This window comes from Coregonus clupeaformis, chromosome 26, assembly GCF_020615455.1.
Source record: "Coregonus clupeaformis isolate EN_2021a chromosome 26, ASM2061545v1, whole genome shotgun sequence".
NCBI classification, from domain to species: Eukaryota; Metazoa; Chordata; class Actinopteri; order Salmoniformes; family Salmonidae; genus Coregonus; species Coregonus clupeaformis.
This window is the reverse complement of record NC_059217.1, coordinates 6,906,616-6,929,550: the sequence shown is the minus strand read 5'-3', so window position 1 is coordinate 6,929,550 and position 22,935 is coordinate 6,906,616. Positions and strand designations below refer to the sequence as shown.

General features: G+C 46.3%; 3 protein-coding genes across 6 annotated transcripts in view; 2 read left to right on the top strand and 1 right to left on the bottom strand.

Annotated features, from left to right (window-relative positions):
* cracd (capping protein inhibiting regulator of actin dynamics) overlaps window positions 1-10,886 on the top strand; it is a 35,850-nt gene extending 24,964 nt beyond the window's left edge. For all 3 annotated transcript variants that reach the window (XM_041848767.2, XM_045207717.1, XM_041848766.2), the window contains 8 exons: window positions 349-520; window positions 4,919-5,051; window positions 5,285-5,440; window positions 5,604-5,846; window positions 5,980-8,323; window positions 8,493-8,686; window positions 8,839-8,998; window positions 9,211-10,886. In XM_041848767.2, the coding sequence (XP_041704701.1) occupies window positions 349-520; window positions 4,919-5,051; window positions 5,285-5,440; window positions 5,604-5,846; window positions 5,980-8,323; window positions 8,493-8,686; window positions 8,839-8,998; window positions 9,211-9,371 (3,563 nt within the window). In that variant the 3' untranslated portion in view covers window positions 9,372-10,886. The remainder of the gene's footprint in view (window positions 1-348; window positions 521-4,918; window positions 5,052-5,284; window positions 5,441-5,603; window positions 5,847-5,979; window positions 8,324-8,492; window positions 8,687-8,838; window positions 8,999-9,210) is intronic.
* Window positions 10,887-10,946: 60 nt separating this feature from the next.
* aasdh (aminoadipate-semialdehyde dehydrogenase) lies at window positions 10,947-16,302 on the bottom strand. Of its 2 annotated transcripts, none has more exons than XM_041848763.2 (13): window positions 15,959-16,302; window positions 15,551-15,671; window positions 14,975-15,243; window positions 14,649-14,841; window positions 14,325-14,566; window positions 13,897-14,176; window positions 13,512-13,788; window positions 13,248-13,366; window positions 12,278-13,145; window positions 12,015-12,178; window positions 11,793-11,918; window positions 11,528-11,659; window positions 10,947-11,399 (listed from the first exon to the last, which is right to left on the bottom strand). In XM_041848763.2, the coding sequence occupies exons 1-13, from the start codon at window positions 16,195-16,197 to the stop codon at window positions 11,007-11,009; spliced, it is 3,423 nt and encodes a 1,140-aa protein (XP_041704697.2). In that variant the 5' UTR covers window positions 16,198-16,302; the 3' UTR covers window positions 10,947-11,006. The 2 variants fall into 2 exon arrangements, with proteins under 2 accessions (XP_041704697.2, XP_041704698.2); XM_041848764.2 differs by having other exon boundaries at window positions 15,551-15,720; window positions 15,959-16,079.
* Window positions 16,303-16,400: 98 nt separating this feature from the next.
* On the top strand, window positions 16,401-22,782 carry LOC121539806. The gene is made up of 10 exons (XM_045207716.1): window positions 16,401-16,734; window positions 17,434-17,491; window positions 17,695-17,753; window positions 17,890-17,923; window positions 18,023-18,069; window positions 20,136-20,262; window positions 20,411-22,149; window positions 22,264-22,300; window positions 22,404-22,449; window positions 22,553-22,782. Exons 1-10 carry the CDS (start codon window positions 16,657-16,659, stop codon window positions 22,581-22,583), a joined length of 2,256 nt encoding a protein of 751 aa, XP_045063651.1. The 5' UTR covers window positions 16,401-16,656; the 3' UTR covers window positions 22,584-22,782.
* Window positions 22,783-22,935: the final 153 nt, after the last annotated feature.

Sequence of the window (22,935 nt, the reverse complement as noted above, 5' to 3'; positions counted from 1 at the left end):
AGTCCAGTCAGGACAGAATGATTCAGCCTGTTATATGATCAGAATGTTGGTTCTCGACCATGTCCTTCTGAGTAGTCCCACTACTAGGCTTTTACATAGGAGTTCACATAAACTTACTGTTAATGAAGGTAAGTATTATCAACTGAGCCAAGGTTTTCTCTTCACCTCATCTCCTGTGGAGTTCTTTTGTATCCATTCACACACCTTGTGTAAATTACACACATTCACACACACTCCGGCCCACTCATTTAGATGCAATCAAACATATCCATGGGTGTGATATAAAGAGAGATAAGCTTATAGTGTGTGGCTAGTGGCTTTGGTTATAATTTCTCTTTCCGCCTGCAGATAGGCGAGGGCAGGGCAAATTCCAGCCATTCCGACGCCTGTTTGGGAAGAGGAAGAAGAGGGAGGCAGCGGAGAGGGGCTTTGATGCAGTAGAGCTGAAGGCTAGCTTCTCCACAGGGGAAGTGTGCAACGGAGTAGTCTCAGATGATGAGGAGACCAATCAACATCTGAGGTAAACAGGACATTTATGCATTGTGTTTGATACTGAGAAATCAAGGTTGCATTTATACACTGCTCATAATCAAAGTTGCATTTATACACTGCTCATAATGTTGTCATAAGGAGTTGAGTTGTACCTCCATTGCAGTTTTCCCCCTATTGCTTGTACAGGCCTCCACCTCAAAATGAAACAAACTCTGAACACAGGTCTTATCAATAATTTAGTCTGCATGGCCTTGAGCACATTATGTCTTTAATCCCTTTCAGTAAGACACACTTACCCAGACCACAGAGAAAGTCTATGATACTATTCCCACTAAGACCCAACGTGTATCCCACATATACAGTGCCTTCAGAAAGTATTTACACCCCTTGGCTTTTTCCACATTTTGTTGTGTTACAGCTTGAATGTAACATTTATTACATTGAGATTTTGGGTCACTGGCCTACACACAATACCCCATCATGTCAAAGTGGAATTATGTTTTCAGAGATATGTACAAATTAATTCAAAAAGAAAAACTGAAATGTCTTGAGTCGATAAGTATTCAACCCCTTTGTTATGGCAAGCCTAAATAAGTTCAGGAGTAAATATCTGCTTAACAAGTCACATAATAGGTTGCATGGACTCACTCTGTTTTTTGAATGACTACCTCATCTCTGTACCCCACACATACAATTATATGTAAGATTCCTCAGTCAAGCAGTGAATTTCAAACACAGATTCAACCACAAAGACCAGGGAGGGTTTCCAATGCCTCGCAAAGAAGGGCACCTATCGGTAGATGGGTGATAAAAAATAAAAAAAGCAGACATTGAATATCCCTTTGAGCATGGTGAAGTTATTAATTACACTTTGGAAGGTGTATCAATACACACAGTCACTACAATGATACAGGCGTCCTTCCTAACTCAGTTGCCGGAGATTAAGGAAACCGGGTTTAATGGCTGTGATAGGAGAAAACTGAGGATGGCTCAACAACATTAACATTACTCCACAATACTAACCTAAATGACAGCGTGAAAAGAAGGAAGCCTATACAGTATAAAAATATTCCTAAACATGCATCCTGTGATTCCTGTTTGTAAAGCTGCAAGAAATGTGGCAAAGAAACTTTATGTCCTGAATACAAAGCATTATGTTTAAGGAAAATCCAACACAACATATCACTGAGTACCACTCTTCATATTTTCCAGCATGGTGGTGGCTGCATCATGTTATGGGTACAGTGCCTTGCAAAAGTATTCATCCCCCTTGGTGTTTTTCCTATTTTGTTGCATTACAACCTGTAATTTAAATGGATTTTTATTTGGATTTCATGTAATGGACATAAACAAAATAGTTCAAATTGCTGAAGTGAAATGAAAAATATAACTTGTTTAAAAAAATTCAAAATAAATTAATAACGGAAAAGTGGTGCGTGCATACAGTGGGGAAAAAAAGTATTTAGTCAGCCACCAATTGTGCAAGTTCTCCCACTTAAAAAGATGAGAGAGGCCTGTAATTTTCATCATAGGTACACGTCAACTATGACAGACAAAATGAGATTTTTTTTTCTCCAGAAAATCACATTGTAGAATTTTTTATGAATTTATTTGCAAATTATGGTGGAAAATAAGTATTTGGTCACCTACAAACAAGCAAGATTTCTGGCTCTCACAGACCTGTAACTTCTTCTTTAAGAGGCTCCTCTGTCCTCCACTCGTTACCTGTATTAATGGCACCTGTTTTAACTTGTTATCAGTATAAAAGACACCTGTCCACAACCTCAAACAGTCACACTCCAAACTCCACTATGGCCAAGACCAAAGAGCTGTCAAAGGACACCAGAAACAAAATTGTAGACCTGCACCAGGCTGGGAAGACTGAATCTGCAATAGGTAAGCAGCTTGGTTTGAAGAAATCAACTGTGGGAGCAATTATTAGGAAATGGAAGACATACAAGACCACTGATAATCTCCCTCGATCTGGGGCTACACGCAAGATCTCACCCCGTGGGGTCAAAATGATCACAAGAACGGTGAGCAAAAATCCCAGAACCACACGGGGGGGACCTAGTGAATGACCTGCAGAGAGCTGGGACCAAAGTAACAAAGCCTACCATCAGTAACACACTACGCCGCCAGGGACTCAAATCCTGCAGTGCCAGACGTGTCCCCCTGCTTAAGCCAGTACATGTCCAGGCCCGTCTGAAGTTTGCTAGAGTGCATTTGGATGATCCAGAAGAGGGTTGGGAGAATGTCATATGGTCAGATGAAACCAAAATATAACTTTTTGGTAAAAACTCAACTCGTCGTGTTTGGAGGACAAAGAATGCTGAGTTGCATCCAATGAACACCATACCTACTGTGAAGCATGGGGGTGGAAACATCATGCTTTGGGGCTGTTTTTCTGCGAAGGGACCAGGACGACTGATCCGTGTAAAGGAAAGAATGAATGGGGCCATGTATTGTGAGATTTTGAGTGAAAACCTCCTCCCATCAGCAAGGGCATTGAAGATGAAACGTGGCTGGGTCTTTCAGCATGACAATGATCCCAAACACACCGCCCGGGCAACGAAGGAGTGGCTTCGTAAGAAGCATTTCAAGATCCTGGAGTGGCCTAGGCAGTCTCCAGATCTCAACCCCATAGAAAATCTTTGGAGGGAGTTGAAAGTCCGTTGCCCAGCGACAGCCCCAAAACATCACTGCTCTAGAGGAGATCTGCATGGAGGAATGGGCCAAAATACCAGCAGAAAACGTTTGACCTGTGTCATTGCCAACAAAGGGTATATAACAAAGTATTGAGAAACTTTTGTTATTGACCAAATATTTATTTTCCACCATAATTTGCAAATAAATTCATAAAAATCCTACAATGTGATTTTCTGGAATTTTTTTTTCCTCATTTTGTCTGTCATAGTTGACGTGTACCTATGATGAAAATTACAGGCCTCTCTCATCTTTTTAAGTGGGAGAACATGCACAATTGGTGGCTGACTAAATACTTTTTCCCCCCACTGTATGTATTCACCCCCTTTGCTATGAAGCCCATAAATAAGATTTGGTGCAACCAATTACCTGCAGAAGTCACATAATTAGTTAAATAAAGTCCACCTGTGTGCAATCTAAGTGTCACATGATCTCAGTATATATACACCTGTTCTGAAAGGCCACAGAGTCTGCAACACCACTAAGCAAGGGGCACCACCAAGCAAGCGGCACCATGAAGACCAAGGAGCTCTCCAAACAGGTCAGGGACAAAGTTGTGGTGAAGTACAGATCAGGGTTGGGTTATAAAAAAATATCCAAAACTTTGAACATCCCACGGAGCACCATTTAAATCCATTATTAAAAAATTTAAAGAATATGGCACCACAATAAACCTGCCAAGAGAGGGCCGCCCACCAAAACTCACGGACCAGGCAAGGAGGGCATTAATCAGAGAGGCAACATGAGACCAAAGATAACCCTGAAGGAGCTGCAAAGCTCCACAGCGGAGATTGGAGTATCTGTCCATAGGACCACTTTTAGCCGTACACTCCACAGAGCTGGGCTTTACGGAAGAGTGGCCAGAAAAAAGCCATTGCTTAAAGAAAGAAATAAGCAAACACATTTGGTGTTCGCCAAAAGGCATGTGGGAGACTCCCCAAACATTTGGAAGAAGGTACTCTGGTCAGATGAGACTAAAATTTAGCTTTTTGGCCATCAAGGAAAACGCTATGTCTGGCGCAAACTCAACACCTCTCAACAGACACTGGGATAAAAATTCACCTTTCAGCAGGACAATAACCTGAAACACAAGGTCAAATATACACTGGAGTTGCTTACTAAGATGACATTGAATGTTCCTGACTGAATGGCCTAGTTACAGTTTTCACTTAAATCAGCTTGAAAATCCATGGCACGACTTGAAAATGGCTGTTTAGCAAAGATCAACAACCAACTCGACAGAGCTTGAAGAATTTTTAAAATAATAATGTGCAAATATTGTACAATCCAGGTGTGCAAAGCTCTTAGAGACTTACCCAGAAAGACTCAGCTGTAATCGCTAATTTCTGAAAATATGTTTTACAATTGTCATTATGGGGTATTGTGTGTAGAATTTTGAATTCAGTCTGTAACACAACAAAATGTGGAATATATCAAGGGGTATGTATACTTTCTGAAGGCACTGTATTACCATGTGGCTTCTCGATTGGCACGCAATGGGTCTGGTTATCTATTTTCAAGTCAGCGGAGTCGACTAAATCTCACGGTCTGGTGAGAAAGGGGTGTGGTTCAGTTGAAATGTGGTCTATAAACTGCTTGACTGACCTTTAGCTTTTAATTTATGAAGTTTACAGTGTGTGAGGGATACTACACCCTGTCAGAAATGAATGACTGACTGTAATAACATGCTATAACTGTAGCGTCCATTTTGTCTTTGCAGAGAGCTGAACCCCATTGGGTCCCGAGCCCTCTCCCACGACAGTGTGTTTATCCCAGAGGAAGCAGTACAGGAGCCCAGCCCAGAACATACCATGTCCCAGGAAAACGTCTCCGATAAAGTCAGGAATCTGCAGGTGGGACTTAAACACACACACATGCACGCACACACACACACACACACACACACACACACACACACACACACACACACACACACACATAGTCAGATGTATGTTCACAGTCAGATGCATGTCAACCATTGCCCCAGATAACAATCAATTACACTCTAACAGACACTTTAGCGTTACTGCTCTCGTCAATGTCTAACACCAAACCCAAAATGTGTGTGTACGTGTTGAATGAGCAGAGGCAGATAGCACAGAATATCAAGTTTGGCCAGAGGCCCCCCTCTCTGAGGAAGAGTGAGGGAGACGAGGGCAGCTCAGATGAAGAGGAGGTACCCAGGAGCCCCCTGAAGGTCTTAGCCCAGGTGGAGGCTGAACCAGTGGACACAGAGCCAAAGGTAATGGCAGGATTATGAATGGCAGACTGGGCACTATTGTTATACATACTAATTGCATACTCTTTGGTTCACTGTTAGCTTATAATTCTACAGTAGTAACCCAAAGATTTAGTGTTGGAAATATAGGAAGAGATTGACAATGTATTGTTTCCATGACAACCAGGGGGCCAGCCAGAGCCAAGGGCCCAGCCAGAGCCAAGGAGCTCCCCAGGCCGGGACTCCCAGTACTCCAGTGAAATCTCCTAGGTCCAAACGAGTTCTTCCAGCCACCGGCACCATCGAGTCCATCGACCTGGACGGAGTCCCACAGTCTGTCCCTAGACTGGACAACACCGCTGCCAAGCATAAGCTGTCTGTCAAACCCAAAAACCAGAGGATCTCCCGCAAGCACCGCCGATTCACACAGGTGAGAGGGGGTCAAGTTCCTTACAGTTGGTGGTCTTTCTTTGGTATGAATGTGCATGCATAGAACTGTCATATAGATGGAATAGAGTGAGATGGCGCTCAACAATAGAAATCAAAATACATACTTTTTCCAGGATTTGCAAGAGGTGGATATCCCTGGCATACTGCAGGAGGAGACAGACGCAGCCGACGTCCAATACAGGACCGCTGAGGAAGAGACACCCCCAGAGAAAACCAAGAAGCAGAAACTGCAGGAGGACGAGAGACAGGAGTCCAGGAGGAATAGAGAGCTGGCAGAACAAAGGCACAGAGAGGAAGAAGAGGATAGGAAGAAGAAAGCAGAGGAGTGGAGGATGCGTGAGTTAGAAGAGGAGAGATGTCGCCAACAAGAGGAGGAACTTATACGTAAAGATGAGGAGGAAAGGAGGCAGAGAGAGGAGATGGAGAGGAGGATGAAAGAAGAAGAGGAAAGGAGGATTAGGGAGGAGGAGGAAACTAGGCAGAGAGAGCTGGAGGAGATGAGAATTAGAGAGGAAGAAGAGAGGATGCAGAGAGAAGAAGAGAGAAGGATGAGGGAGGAATTGGAGCTTATGCAGCAAGAGGAGGAGGAGAGGACACTGGAGGAAGAGAAAAGGAAGAAAGAGGAAGAGGAAAGAAGGACGAAAGAGGAAGAGGAGAGGAAGCAGCGCGAACTGGAGGCAGAGTGTCTCCGTGTAGAGGAGGAAAAGAGACTGAAAGAGGCAGAAGAAGAGGAGGAAAGGAAGAAAAAGCAGGTGGAAGAAAAGAGAAAACTGCTTGCAGAGGAGGAGGAGGAGAAAAGACTGTGTGCAGAAGTGGCTGCGAGCAGCTCTGACCCTGAGAGGAAGAGGAGGGCGGAGGAGGTGCGCTGGAGAGAGATGGAGGAGAGACAGAGGCCGTTCACCTTCAAAGTGTCCTCTGGGGAGAAGCAGATCCTGTTCCAGAAGGTCAATCTGACGCCTGTTACGCCGGCCTCCAGCCAGCAGAGGGGCACTGTGGCTGAACATAGAGAGGGAGCCAAGGCCTCGTCCCCTGGAGGAGCTGACTCCCCCACCCTCCCGTCCTCTCAGTATGTCCCCCACACAGCCATCCTGGTGACGGGTGCCCAGCTCTGTGGGACTGCTGTCAACCTGGACCATATCAAAGAAACCGCTTGTAAGTCTCTCCTGGGTCTGGCTGATGAAAAGAAAGCTGCCATGGGCACCCCACCATCAACCAAGAGCAAGACATCACCAGACCGCAAGTCTGGGAAAACCAAATCCCTCAGCGAGTCCACAGACCAGTCCAGTGCAGCCGTCCTTGCAGAGTGGGCCAGTATCCGCTCCAAGATATTCAAGGGGGCGGAGGAGGGGAAGTATGAGGAATACCCACACCCCCAGAGCCAGAGCCGACCCAGCAGTGAGGACCAGAGTCCGTTCCCCCATAGCAACCTCAGGAAGACCATGTCCGCCAGCGCCAAGTTCTCCATCACCCCGGCCAGGAAGAAGTTTGCCGACTCCAACAGGAACTCTGAGGTGTTGAGTCCGGAAGAGAAGGAAGGAGGAAGGCCAGCGTTTGCTCTCTCCGACACCTTCTTCAGCACCTCTGTTCCCCCTGCAGCTTCACCGGCCCCAGGCAGCAAGGCCCAGAGCCGGGGCGGTAAGACTGTCCGGATTGCAGACGGAACAGGGGAGTGCATGTTTGCCAAAGACCTCCCATCTTTCATAGTCCCCAGCTCTTCCCAGGGCTCCCCCAGACCCGAGGGCTCTGAGACAGATTCTGGGAGCCTGGGAGGAGAATCAGAGGACTTTGATGGCCGGGAGGAGGGGGAGGAGAAGGGCCAGCCATCTCCGTTTGGGATCAAGCTGAGGAGGACCAACTACTCTCTCCGCTTCCACAGTGATCAGTCGACAGACAAGAGGAAGAAGAGGTACAGTGCCGGCGACAGCTTCGACGGGGTCCCCTCACCTCTGACCCCCATTGACCCTGACTCTGACGCCTCAGTGTTCTCTAATAGGTCCAGCCCTTCGTCTCCACTCAGAGAGAGCATTACTGGGGTCAAGCCTGGACATGTGATTGTATCTCTTCCAGAGCCACGGGCCAAAGCAGGCAAGTCTCCCACCCCTTCCATGCACAGCGAGGGGGAGAAGCTGCTGTCCAAACCCTCACTCTACCAGAGACCCAGCACATCCCCTAAACCTGCAACCCCTCCCCCCTCTCCGCTCCCCAAAGTGGGCAGAGGGAGTCCCAGTGACGTAGTGGTCCAGAGGAGCTGGGTGGGGGCTGATTCAGTTGGCCATGAGGAGCGAGGTGAGAGGAGGAGGGAGGAGACATCAGCTGTGGCCCAGCTCCACAGGAACGGCCAGGGACAGAGCCAGGGCCAGGGGGAGGAGGAGCCCAAGGAGAAGAGGTCCTTCTTCCCCTCCATCAGTATCCCCTGGAGGGAGAAGGCTGACAGGAAGACGGAGCTCATCAGGAGAGGTCAGTGTCACCTTGGGACACGCCTGTGCTGCTAGTGCATCAATCTCCGAGACAGAGATTTGATGGATAGATTTTTTTAAGCGAGTAGGAATGTCACTCCTGCATTTTAATTACTTGAGTGATTTTGTGTGTATGTCCCAGTATATGATAGTTGTCTCGCCCCTTACAGAGGGGAAGCCATCACTACAGAGCAGGCACTCGTTGGACAGTGCGCGGGTCCAGGACAAGGAGTTGGGTCCTCTGTGGATCACGCTGGCGTTGCAGAAACAGAAAGGCTTCAGGGAGCAGCAGCAGAGCCGAGACCAACGCCGCAGCCACAGAGAGGCCAAACTGCCTGACAAACAAGCCAAGGACAAAGACAGCGTATGTTACTGCACTTTAACATACATTAATGCCATTACCTTACATACATAGACACACATATGCTTATGTAGGGAAAGACATGCATGTTCTCACTAGTCACCTGTACTCAGAACAGTAGGCGAGCACAGCTGAAAGGTAACTGTGTTTCATAGGGTGTGTTGCTTAGTCCTATGGAGGGTAAGGGGAGTGGAAACACCAGCCCTCCCAAACCACAAACACCAGAGGAGGCCAAGAGACCAGACACCCTCCTGGGCCGCTTAGAGCGCCGGGACCTCCTGAAGAAAGCCAACACCCTGCCCAGCTCTGTCACAGGTAAGAGCTTGCATATTCACAACTGTTTGACATCACACTTTGCCAAGATCAGATCAAACAGTTAGGATATCTCACATATCAAACATGATTCTATTACATCTGGATCATCATAATCAAACCAATCTGTTTTATAAATTGCATGGATTACTACACTTTTATGGTGTCCTCGGCGTGCATTATAAATCCCTTTCTCTCTGGGTCTTGTGTTCCAGTTGAGATTGCAGACTCCACTCCATCACCCCCTGCAGTGAAGGAGTTGACCAAGCGCTTCCTGTCCAATGACTCTCCCCAGGTGTCCACTGAGCCGGCCTGGCTGGCTCTGGCCAAGCGCAAGGCTAAAGCCTGGAGTGACTGCCCTCAGATCATCAAATAACCTCCTCTCTAACCTCTACACTGCATCAGTACTGTACACACACACTGCCCATGAACTATGACCCCTGTCCCAAACCAACCCCTGACCTCTCTGCTCTGCACCTGATCTGTCCCTGCATTCTAACCTCAGCCCCCAGACCAAGTCATTCTCCTCCCATGCCACAATAACCATGCACTTGTATGATTGTCAAAAGTGTTTCACATTCATAATATAAATATAATCACACATTTACAAACATGAACACTCAGTTCAAGCATGCACTTATACGAACACATGAACACAAACTCAATTTTTTTTCAAGATTACCTGGCTGTATACTATCAACTATATAATATCTTCCAACAAGTCAAAAGATCCTACAGCAGCCAATCATGGCCATTGCAATTGCCAATCCCAACCCTTCCTTCCCTTCAGTAGCCAATCAAAGCACCACAGCTGTAAATAGATCATGCACTAAACATAATACAAGATAAAAATGCTATGTAGTGGAAAGCTGAGTCCCACAGGTCTGAAAAATGATATAGATTCTTCATTCAAGGGTACTTTGGGAAGAGTGTTTTAAGGGCTACCAGTAGCCAATAACCCAACATGACAGATGATCAAAAATATTTCATTATCTCGTGGGGATTATTTCAAGCACTGGTTTTAACAATGTTGAAACAATATATTTGTCATCTCTGAGCCTTGTCTGCGATGTACAGAAGAAGCTTCTTTTTTACTTGTATTCAAAAGCAGTACTTAGTGTATAACTATTCTCACTGTGTCCGTGATGACTGTGACAGCTGTCAAAGATGCTATATTGTAAAAAATACATTGCCATGACAAAGTTGTTTGAATCTCACCGCAGTTTGTAAAATAACACTAGATCTGTCATAATCAAATGTCGACTGCACTGAAACACATCATTAAAGACCAGTGTCAGGCGGTTGTGAATTGCACAGTATTCTTACCACTCTAATTGTGTCCTGTATTTTGCTTTGCTATGGAAAGAGAAACTACCTGCTGTAACATACATTCTCCCTTGTGCTCGAGTCACCACTAATGTGATGATCTATAATAAGGCCTTTACATTCTCCTCCAGCATTTGGAAAGTCACATTCTGTGAATCCCATCTTGGGATAAGCTAAAGCTATATCACATCCTCTTCATTTTCCTCAATGTCATGTGAACCAACCAGCCTTGCTCTGAGAACATCTGCTGGGCTGTCTGTTGATGACGGACATCCTATGGATATTTCTCCCATCACTACCTTGCTCTCTACTCAATGTAAAGAGCTGTATGTATGTTGTTCGAGGCGGTTTTACCAGGACGTTGGTCAAAAAGAGGCCCCTAAGGCTCAGTCACTTTGGCATTTTTGTTTAACTTTGGTTGTGTGCAATAGTGTAGTGTACACAGTGTTGTATGTAACAAAATTGTTTGGTAATAATTGCACTTTTTTGTCCCACTTAAAGGGTATTCATGAGAACATCTTAAAGAGACGCAAATGTTATGAATTAAATACTGTCTGAACTCAAAGCCTTGAGTCATATTCCTCCTTCAAATGAGTGTCAACACTTACACACATTTGTTTCCCATGTTATTCTTTAATATTATAAGACTGTACAAAAACACGATATCATATCTCATCTCAGGAATCTATTTCAGCTCCCCTGTCAGCGCCACACAATACACAAAGTCATTGCGACATCCCACCACCACGGAGCGCTCCCACACCACAGGAGAGGAGAACAGCTCCCCAAGCAGAGAGAGAGAGGCTTTCAGGGTCCCATCCTCTCCGTCCAGAACGCACAGGGTCCCGTCTGTGGAGGCCAGGACCACCAGTGTACCCTCCATACCCCAGGCTGACACCTCAAACACACAGGGGCTGGAGTACACCCTGCTGGGGGTCTGATAGCGCCACACCAATGAGCCGTCAGTACAGTTCAGACAGTACACACACCCGTCATGTGACCCACACACAACCCTCTGCTTGTCTGGTGTGATGCAGGGGGATGAGAAGACCGGTCCATCGGTCACATACTGCCAGAGCTGCAGAAAGCACACAGTATTAACACAGATGAAACACTTTAGTGAGAAATATTATCAATGGTTACTTGGTGAAGATGATAAAGAGAAGGCTAAACTGACATTATCTTAGTGCCAGTTCTTCCTCTCACCATTTCCCCTGTGTGGCTGAAGCAGCAGATGTTTCCATCCACAGAGCCGATGATGATGTGACCTGAGGAGCAGTTTGGGGAGGAGAAAAATGGAGTCTTCCTGGAATATGTCCACAGGACAGTACCAGTGTCCTAACAGAAGAACATTGAGTCAGTCGGTTGTCCTCACTCAAACAGTGCTAGTGCTTCTGAGCCATGTCAGTTAACAAGTGCATGTATTACTACTAAGTGTGATTTGTGCAGGCAAGGAGGCATGGACACTCACAGGATTGAGACAGAGGAGGTGTCCTCCGAGGGTGGCCACATACAGCTGCCTGAGAGAGGGGTGGAGACAGGGTGAGGAGAACACCGCCCCACACCCACAGTGATGCTTCCACACACACTGCTGAACCTAGAATACACACAAAAACACATAATTATACAGTATTGAGCATGTGATGCAAGATTTACACTAGAAAGAAAGGTATGCACATACACAGACACACACCTGTGGGTCAAGGGCATAGATGTGGCCATCATGCGACCCCACCATCACTAGGCCTGTGAGGGGGTCCACAGTAGGACAGCTCTTCACTGTGTCTCCTGTCTCAAACACCCACTGCGTCTCCCCAGACTCCACACACAGGAAATACACACCACCATCATAGCACCCTGAGAATAAACACACAACATAGACCCTCAAAATACACTGTAGAATAGACTAAACAATTTAACATAACCAAAAAACTGATACTTTATGTGGATACTGACCAACCACGACGAGTCTTCCACATCGGGACACCGCAGAGGAGGACTCGATCCTATCCCCTAAGACCCTCTCCCACAGCAGCCCCCCGGTGGTCAGGTCCAGGGCCTGCATCCTGTGGGAGTGGGAGCCAATGAACACTGTGGCCCTGGGGCCTCCTGAGGCCCTGTCCGCTCCTCTCTGGACCAGCAGGACTGGAGAGGCGTCTACACACCTCCCTGTGTCTGACTCCCAGCTCACCCTCAGCCCCAGACCTGGGGGAGGGGTAACACTGCTAGCACTGGGCTCATTGGTTTCCACTGCCTTGGAATGGTTGTGTTCTGTCCTCTTATTGGATCCAAATGTCTGGGAGTGGTTGGATTCTGTACTCTCATTGGCTCCTTTTTCCTGTGTATTTCTTGGTCTTTTGATTGGTCCCTCTGAGTCTGAGTGGGAGTTTTCATTGGTCCTCAAAGAGTCTGGCTGACCCATCTCTACAACCTCCCCTGCTCTCCTTAACACTGTACATCTTACAGCCTTCCTCATAGAAGAAACTACAACTCCCAGAGGCCATTCTGCAGTTGTTGTAGAGTAGGGGTCTGTATGCTGTCTCTTGGGCTGTGCTGAGGAGAGAGGGTCTGCTGGGCGTTTCATGGCCACAGGATGGGATGTCCAGCTGTGCTCAGATGGGAGAGTCAGTGTTGCTGTGGCAACATGGCACAGTACTTGTGAGAAGGATCCGTCCAGGATAACCTCCAGAAGCCCTGATGAGGTCACTTCTACGGCGGTGGTGATGTCATCACAGAGACGCAGGGCCTGCAGGGAATCGCCTCCACTAAACAGGAAGTTGGAGTCCTCCTGGATGGCTTCATCCTCCGTCAGACCTAAAGTCTCCTGACATACACAAATATACATGTACAAATATGTAAACTCGATGTAAAAGGGATACTGACTTGTATGTGACAATAATAAAACAATATAATGGCTTGTCTGTACCCTCCACAGAGACTGGAGTGTCTCTCTCAGTGTCTCCATGTCCCCCAGTGCACTATGGGACTCTGAACCTGCTCTCTGTCTCTGGTAGATCTTCATAAGTTCACCCATAGACACTTTCCCTGAAGAAACAACGTTTAATTTACACCAGACTCCAGATACTGCCATGGTCAAAAATGAACGGTAAATCCTGATAGAAAATGTTTAGAATGCAGCATTTACAGTAGAGTCTAGCGATGTTCAGCTACAGAGGACAGTGTCACTCACCATGTGAGGATAGTGGTAGGGCCGGGACCAGGACTAGTGTGTCTGGAACACTGTGACTGGGTAGGAGCTGAGACAACCTGTGTAGGATGGCCTTCTGTAGGCTTCTAGTTGAGGGTGCAGTCTCTTCACGATGCTCTACCTGGTGCTCTACGGGGGAGGGGGTATGGGTTGCATTTTGTTCTCCAGACGTAGAGCAGACTACGACAAAGGCCACCAGCCGAGACCCCTCATACAGACCCACAGCACAGGCCTCCACCTGGGGTAGACTCATTACAACCTGAAGGGGGATATGGAGGACTGAAAGATCAATTAATGGAGGTGGGGATACCACAGGAAAATTGGTGATATGAGCTTGACATGACATGCTGTCTGAAATGGTACCGACTTGCTGTAAGGTGTCCAGATGCAGCCGCTGTCCATGGCGTTTGACCAGTCGGTCCCGCCTCCCGAGGTAGTAAAGATGTGTGTCTCTAATCTGCACCCAGTCTCCTGTAGACCGCATTGTACCAGGAGCAACAGTCACCTCATCGTCTAGAAGGCACACCCTGTCCATCCCACCTATAAACACCTGTCCTTCCCCCTGAGTGATGACGCAGCCATCCTCATCTCTTAGCTCCACGGTGGTCTCCATCAGAGGAGGACCCAGCGGCAAAGAGGATTCAGTCCTGTGAGATATACATACCGGTAAACAATATCAGAATAAAATCAATTATATGTCCAGTGTGCAGAGATAAAAGGTTCATAAATTGAGGTGCTGGTTTAGGCAGCAGTTGGATGCCATACTCAGGGTTTTAGGGTTCAGCGGTCACTCACACATCAGTAGACTGCAGGAGGCTCTCTGGTAAGTGGTAGCAGCAGGCCCAGCAGGATACCTCAGTGATGCCATAGATGTTGTAGATGTGAGTGCAGTTTCCCTGCTGCCTCCAGCTACGGAGCAGGGCTAGGGAGGGACAGGCTTCACCCCCTAGGGCTAACACACGCAGAGAAGAGCAAGCAGAGAGGACTTCTTCCTGTAGGACACGCCTGCCAAAACGCCCAAGCAGAGTGGGAGTCACCTGAGGGAGACACAAAATCAGCACATGCAACAACAGCAACAAAAGGCTTGATAAGTTACTCTCATCCCACTGTCATATTTACCTGTAAGACGGTCGTCTTGTGTTTCTTAAACAGCACATGAGCCAGTCTGTTGGGCATTCTCTTAATCACAGTGGGGACGATGAGGAGACGTGCCCCTGATGACAACGCCAAAAATATCTCCACCACTGAAGGGTCAAAAGTCAGGGGAGAGGCCAGGAACACCACATCATCTGGTGTCATCTGAAACAGAGATCTGAAGAGATAAAGACAGAATGCTGTTTAACAAACAACATTAAATTAAATTCTTAACTTTCAATATAAGCAGTGATATGGACATTGCGATACAAGAATACATGCATGACACCAATGCAACCAAAGGGACATACCGGAGGTGCAGTATATTGGGCACTATACACTTGTGTGGTACCCTCACAGTCTTGGGAAGCCCTGTTGTTCCAGATGTGTGTAATATATACGCCAGTGCCCCCTGGCTGGCACTCTCTGGCACTGCAGCAGGAGTAAAAATATCGGCATTCGGCTCCTCTTTGGGGGCTGCAGTTGTTCTATGCTGTACTAGTACGAGGGTTAGGTTGTGAGCAGACCACACTGCACACACCTCTATAGACATGAGGTTGGAAAATGCCATCTGGAATTGCTAGGGAAAGAGAGAGAAAGATAGAGTAAAATAGCCAGAAGGTGAAACCTAATTAGTACTAATTATTAAGTAATCATAATTTTAAGCCACAGTTATAATATAATATAATATAATATGCCATTTAGCAGACGCTTTTATCCAAAGCATACAATTTTACGTATGGGTGGTCCCGGGGATCAAACCCACTACCCTGGCGTTACAAGCGCCATGCTCTACCAATTGAGCTACAGAGGATCATAATTATAATATAAACCACTCTCATAATATAAACCACTCTCATAATGCTCCGTGAAGTCCACTCTTTTACCTGCAACAGGTCACTCTGTAGAACACAGTACCTCAGCCCACACCGCTTCATGACACGGGCAGACAAGAGTGCTGGAGCGTCTGGGTCCAGTGGTACATATGCAGCAGGTAACTGGAGGATGCTGACAGACAGAGGATCACCTTGAGAGCTGTGTTTACAGTAGTCCAAGCCTAGAATTTACAGCAGACTTGGGTAATACTAATCTATGGTATGCAACAGCTGATCAAATGGATGGACCCCCAGTTGAGAGTCATTAGTTATCTGCACCCCATTAAAAGAGATGGGGCTAATTTGGTCTAATTGGATGGTGCTGTTCCAGATCATCTATTGTATAAACAGACAATTGCTCTCTGAATACTGAGTGAATATCCCAGATAAGATAGCTTTGATTTCTAATAATAAACTTACCCCAGAATCCACACTGGAAGATTGACATCTGGCTGACAATATAATGCAATTGCGCTTGTATTTTGCACACACTGTATCTGTAGAATACGTGTTAATTCCTTTCCAAGAGCAACAAGTTCGTTGTAATAAAGCAACACAGGACCTCCATCTGTTATCCCCCTGTCAAATGTGACAGCTATTTTGCCACTATGCAAAGAGGCGGCTGCGAGCACCATGTCTTGTAGCGTTTTCGTTGCCATCTCACGGTGAACACGGAAAATGTAAAATATTCACTATCAAATTCATGTTACATAGATACTTTAAAGAAGTACTGATTTTGTTGTTGACTGGTAGATGTTTTGTCGCATGAAGATGACATACCAGCATGTAGGGAAAAAAAATGCGTCTCATAGCGATTTATCCAATCATATTCCATTATTTTGTCGTGCTCGTGACAAGATGGAGTACAGCTACCGGAAGTGACTTTTTGTAGCAGGTTAGGAGAGCAATTTAGCTAACTCTAAAACCTAAACATTTTCCTAACATTAACCTGTCTCCTAACCTGCTGTGTAAATTATTGTAACGTGCTACGAAAACGCTACTTTCGGTCGTAGCTGTACTCAGGTCAGAACCCGTGACCCGGAGAGAAGCAAACACATGAGGGGAATAAAAAGGCTTTCATTTTAGTGTTTTAATTGATAAAGACTTTGTCTGACAACATGGACGACTTCGTCAAAAATAAGCTTCAGAGCAATGCCAAGATTTACACTGATAATCTGGAGCGAATCGTTCAGAAGGTAGGTGGAAAATGGACTGGTAGCTAGCTAACGTTAGCTAGTTTAGCTAACGTTGGCTAGCTTGCTAACGTTAGTTGGCTAACTTGCAACTCTGCCGTGACGGTAACTAGAAACTTGCTAACTTTGTAGACAGTATTCTTCTGACGATTTTGTAAGATAATCAATGTTAGCAAAGACACCCTATTTGGTGTTAGCCAACGAGCTAGTAGTAGCAGCACAGAGCAGAGGCGCAGTTTTCAAACCGTATTTAGCGACTCTCTTTGGTAGTAACTAGTCTTTCTCACCAACGTTCCCCTTGTGGCCACGGGACGAAATGCACCAACAATGCACACACCTCCTCAATGTCACTCAGTACTATTTTATTTTATTTTATTTTTTTATTTCACCTTTATTTAACCAGGTAAACCAGTTTTTTTCTGCGACCTGGCCAAGATAAAGCAAAGCAGTGCGATAAAAACAACAACACAGAGTTACATATGGGGTAAAACAAAACAAAGTCAAAAATACAACATAAATAAATATATATACAGTGTGTGCAAATGTAGCAAGTTATGGAGGTAAGGCAATAAATAGGCTATAGTGCAAAATAATTACAATTAGTATTAACACTGGAATGATAGATGTGCAAGAGATGAACTAGGCATGTACCAGAGATTAAACATCCGAATGTGCCTGTATTTACTCTTTCTTACTCAACAGTATTCAAAGCTGCATGACGATGGGACTGAGGTGAATCTGGAGGACATAACACCCAAAGGTAAACAAAAGTCTATTTATGGTTGCACTGTGGACCTTCACACGCATGATCTGCTTTTCAGTGCTTGAAGAATAATTGTTTAGTCTTGTCAACAACAAGTAGCCAGTTTTATGTTTATGGGTAAACCTTCAGGACTCAAAAGAATTGGCTCCATGTCCTGATGTTTCTTGTTTTTTCATGTATCCTGTCATTGGATGGAGAAGAGGTGAGCCGATGCATGTTCAAGTCAGAGTTGGAGCTGTCAAAACTGAGATTGTCTAAGGTTTGTATGTTATCTGTAGCTAATTATTTTAGACCCACTTTGTACATTTTCTGTTTGTTGATTTTTTTACATTTTTCGGAGGAATCTCTTATTTTTCTGGATTACACTCGCACCTCTTAATCCACCTTCTCTTTAGAGTGATGCTGGCCTGGCAGAGCTGTCACTAGGAGGTAGGGAACTACAACACATTGTTTCTCTGTAAGATGTGCACTTGCACTTAATTGTTAAATTGATCTAAATGTATATTGTTATATATTTTGTTATTTCAGATATTTCAGAAATACACAGGCCACATGACACCACTGGAGACTTCAAGGTAAATTACTTTTACTTAATCTAATTGGAGTTCTCCCAATCTACTGAGTAATGACATACACATGAAGACAACTGAATGTGGGCAGAACAGATCTGTCTGTTTGGAGACTAGAGTCCAACCAGATGTTAACGGTCCACATTACTATAGCATCAAATCAGTCTGTTGGTTGCGGACACCGTTTAGCAGATGTTATAGCGGGTGCCACAAAATGCTTATGTTACTAGCTCCTAACAATGCAGTAAAATGTCAACAAGTAAGCAAATAATCAATACATCAAAAATCTTGAAACGTCAGAATGAATCCAATTAACCCAAATAGCACTATAACAGTAATCCAGATATGTCAAGAATCCAGTATATAAATACATATGTGGTGTGTATAAGAAGTGTAACTAAAATGCAATGTTATAGTAGTAGAAATAATAGAATGAGCAATGTCGAGAATAGTACACTGCTCAAAAAAATTAAGGGAACACTAAAATAACACATCCTAGATCTGAATGAATGAAATAATCTTATTAAATACTTTTTTCTTTACATAGTTGAATGTGCTGACAACAAAATCACACAAATTATCAATGGAAATCAAATGTATCAACCCATGGAGGTCTGGATTTGGAGTCACCCTCAAAATTAAAGTGGAAAACCACACTACAGGCTGATCCAACTTTGATGTAATGTCCTTAAAACAAGTCAGAATGAGGCTCAGTAGTGTGTGTGGCCTCCACATGCCTGTATGACCTCCCTACAACGCCTGGGCATGCTCCTGATGAGGTGGCGGATGGTCTCCTGAGGGATCTCCTCCCAGACCTGGACTAAAGCATCCGCCAACTCCTGGACAGTCTGTGGTGCAAAGTGGCGTTGGTGGATGGAGCGAGACATGATGTCCCAGATGTGCTCAATTGGATTCAGGTCTGGGGAACGGGCGGGCCAGTCCATAGCATCAATGCCTTCCTCTTGCAGGAACTGCTGACACACTCCAGCCACATGAGGTCTAGCATTGTCTTGCATTAGGAGGAACCCAGGGCCAACCGCACCAGCATATGGTCTCACAAGGGGTCTGAGGATCTCATCTCGGTACCTAATGGCAGTCAAGCTACCTCTGGCGAGCACATGGAGGGCTGTGCGGCCCCCCAAAGAAATGCCACCCCACACCATGACTGACCCACCGCCAAACCGGTCATGCTGGAGGATGTTGCAGGCAGCAGAACGTCCTCCACGGCGTCTCCAGACTCTGTCACGTGCTCAGTGTGAACCTGCTTTCATCTGTGAAGAGCACAGGGCGCCAGTGGCGAATTTGCCAATCTTGGTGTTCTCTGGCAAATGCCAAACGTCCTGCACGGTGTTGGGCTGTAAGCACAACCCCCACCTGTGGACGTCGGGCCCTCATACCACCCTCATGGAGTCTGTTTCTGACCGTTTGAGCAGACACATGCACATTTGTGGCCTGCTGGAGGTCATTTTGCAGGGCTCTGGCAGTGCTCCTCCTGCTCCTCCTTGCACAAAGGCAGAGGTAGCAGTCCTGCTGCTGGGTTGTTGCCCTCCTACGGCCTCCTCCACGTCTCCTGGTAGCGCCTCCATGCTCTGGACACTACGCTGACAGACACAGCAAACCTTCTTGCCACAGCTCGCATTGATGTGCCATCCTGGATGAGCTGCACTACCTGAGCCACTTGTGTGGGTTGTAGACTCCGTCTCATGCTACCACTAGAGTGAAAGCACCGCCAGCATTCAAAAGTGACCAAAACATCAGCCAGGAAGCATAGGAACTGAGAAGTGGTCTGTGGTCACCACCTGCAAAACCAGTCCTTTATTGGGGGGTGTCTTGCTAATTGCCTATAATTTCCACATGTTGTCTATTCCATTTGCACAACAGCATGTGAAATGTATTGTCAATCAGTGTTGCTTCCTAAGTGGACAGTTTGATTTCACAGAAGTGTGATTGACTTGGAGTTACATTGTGTTTAAATGTTCCCTTAATTTTTTTGAGCAGTGTATTTAAATACACAGTACAAAACCCCATGGCAAAAAAAAAAATCTTACTGTACTTCTCATGTTTTTCAACAGATGGACATCTCATACCACCAGGATGATGCCAACAATGATTGTGTAGATGAGGGTGCTGTAGATGCGAGTGCTGTCACTGTCCCCAGGAATGATTCTGTTATGCAGCAGGCTGCAGAGAACAGCCACTGTAAGTTAATTATTTCAACATAAACCCTAGTGACTTATGAATGTATACTATATTGAGCATTTTAACATGAAATACAACTGCAGCACTATTTTTCATGATCATTTAGACATTTCTGATGAATAAATTGGATTTATATTGCCTCCATCAGGGGTGGATAATTCAAAGCTGAATGGGACTAGAAGTAGCCTGTGGGGGGCGCCAGAGGAGCAGGATGAGGAGCTGGAGCGCTCTCTGAGCAGTCAACGTAGCACTCTACAGGAGCTGTATCCCAGCATGCTCAGTCAGATAGGAGAGGCCTGGCGGCGCCAGCATATGTCCGACGCGGCTGTAGGGGTGCTGAAGAGGTACCACAGACTCAGGTGGTCGTCTAACAGAAACCTCAATAACCGCACCTTCAACAGCACCCTGAGACCAGCTCACAGAAAGACTGCCCTCAACAATGGCCAATCCATACTCCAAACTTCTCAGAACACCTCTACGAATGTGAGTAACCCCAAGAGTCCAAAGTTTAACCTCAAAAGGACAACCAGCACCCATCCTCCTCCACAGACCAAGGTCAACCTCCAGGAGTGGCCAGCAGAGAGCCAGTCACCGAGTAAGGGGACAGATTCAGGGGACAGACAACCATCCCGCCCTTTTCTACTGATGGACTTCTCCTCTTGTCCTTCCTCTGCAGGCTCCAGTCCTGCCTCCTCCCCTGTCTCTGCTCCCTCCTCCGCTCTCTCCTCTTCAGTCTCCTCCCCTCCCTCCTCTGCAGTCTCCTCCGCTCCCTCCTCTGCAGCCTCCTCCCTACAGGAGAGCCCTGAGCCAAATGAGGCCCCCCTAAACCAAACCTTCACAGTGTCCATGTCCTCTTCCCCACCCACCAGGGTTAGGTATACTACCCTTGTCTTCAGTCCTGCCAGATCTGAAGGCCCCTCCACAGCAGGAGGGTTGAGCAGCCCACCTCTGAGGTGTGCCCGCCCCACAGTCCCCAGTCAGAGGTTTTTCACAGCAGTACGCCCTGTGGTCAGTATGGACATGTCTTCAGACACAGAGAGGTCAGTCTACTGCTCCTCAGCAGCACAGAGTCCCTACAGAGACAGACTGCTGAGCTGGGAAGGCCAGCATGCATCTCCTAACGCCCACCATAGAAGCCTCAAGTCAGGCTTTGCTGGATATAATCAGAGAAACAAGGTGATGGTGGAACCCAGATCTTCCCCTACATTTTTACCCTCCTCTTTTCAGAGGCCTCTGATGTCACCCAGGAAGCTCCACCACCTGGACGCCTGTAGTCCCTCCCAGCAGAAACTCCACTCATCTCGATCCCCCCATCAGGAGTCTACCACTGGGGCAGGTCGGCCAAAGCTCCAGCGACACTATTCCCTGGACTCATTCTCCCCATCCATCAGTCTCTTAAGGAACTCCACTAAGCAGATCGATAAGGACTTCCAGAAGCTCTACCACAAGCTTGTCTGTCAGGGCAAATCCGTCCCCTCCTGTCGCATGTGTGAGAGGAGAGCAGAGACCACCAGAGGCCCCTCCTCCTCTGCTCTGGCTGCCCTGGCCCTGTCTCCTCACCACTCTGTCATGAGGAAGCGTCGCAGGGAGCTGGTCCAGGAACAGTCCCCAGAGTCCAAACGCTTCAGAGACAACTCCTGCGTGTACTCACCAGGATCCCTTCGCCAGAGGATAGAAATGATCAGGCGCCAAAATCGCTCAGACAGCAATTTGTCCTCCATCCAGAGGGACATCTCCTGTGACTCCCACACCTGGAGCCCACTCAAGGCCAGCCTGTCTCAGACCCACCACAGCCCCCATCACCAACACCACTCATCTGACGCAGCAGTCAAAAAAGCTGCAGGATCCTGGTCCGGCCTGCATGTTGATCAGCCCTCTCCTGCTTGTGTAAGGGTCTTCCACAGAAACAATGTACATACAGGACAACAAAAACACTTTTAGAACACTGCAGTATTTTGTTTCCTTGTATTTTGTAACATTGCGGTCCTGTCTCCTGTCTAGAGAGGGAAATACAACCGATTTGTTGGGATTCATCAAGGTTTGTTTCTGCTTTGTTTCTCAGGGAAAATAAAATTGTCTGAACTTTGACCACTTAGCAGTGAATTTGTATTTAGTTCTGATGAGACTATTTCTCCCGTCAGGAAAGTCACCTGTCAAGGCAGAGTGCCAATGTGGTTGTTCGCCAAGGTAACCATGACCTTATCCAGTCTGTTCTGCATTGTTGTTGAAATCTTTCATAGAAGATGCATTTTGTTTTTCTCATGTTAACCAGCCTCCCTTCTTTCCCCAGTTTCTCAAGGAGACGGCTTCTGTATAAATGATGTCAACCCACAGAAAGGCTGTTCTGTCCTGCTCCTCTACCTGTGGTTCATATGCCTGAATGTTGAAAAAAATCTGTTGCTGTTTTATATCTCTGCTTTTAAACAGTTGATGTTCCAATTACTAATTACATTTACGTCATTTAGCAGACGCTCTTATCCAGAGCGACTTACAGGAGCAATTAGGGTTAAGTGCCTTGCTCAAGGGCACATCGACAGATTTTTCACCTAGTTGGCTCGGGGATTAGAACCAGCGACCTTTCGGTTACTGGCACAACGCTCTTAACCACTAAGCTACCTGCCGCCCCACTAACTAACTCATTTGTTACAATGTTCCCACAAGGTCTTTTTTAAA

Coding starts and splice junctions, on each gene's coding strand:
- LOC121539806 (XM_045207716.1), top strand. CDS start 16,657: ATGGACGACTTCGTCAAAAATAAGCTTCAGAGCAATGCCAAGATTTAC. Junction 20,263..20,410: donor GGCTGCAGAGAACAGCCACT/GTAAGTTAATTA, acceptor TGCCTCCATCAG/GGGTGGATAATTCAAAGCTG. Junction 22,301..22,403: donor ATTTGTTGGGATTCATCAAG/GTTTGTTTCTGC, acceptor TTCTCCCGTCAG/GAAAGTCACCTGTCAAGGCA.
- aasdh (XM_041848763.2), bottom strand. CDS start 16,197: ATGGCAACGAAAACGCTACAAGACATGGTGCTCGCAGCCGCCTCTTTG. Junction 15,672..15,958: donor CTTCCAGTGTGGATTCTGGG/GTAAGTTTATTA, acceptor TCTGTCTGTCAG/CATCCTCCAGTTACCTGCTG. Junction 11,660..11,792: donor ACCTCCTCTGTCTCAATCCT/GTGAGTGTCCAT, acceptor TTCTTCTGTTAG/GACACTGGTACTGTCCTGTG.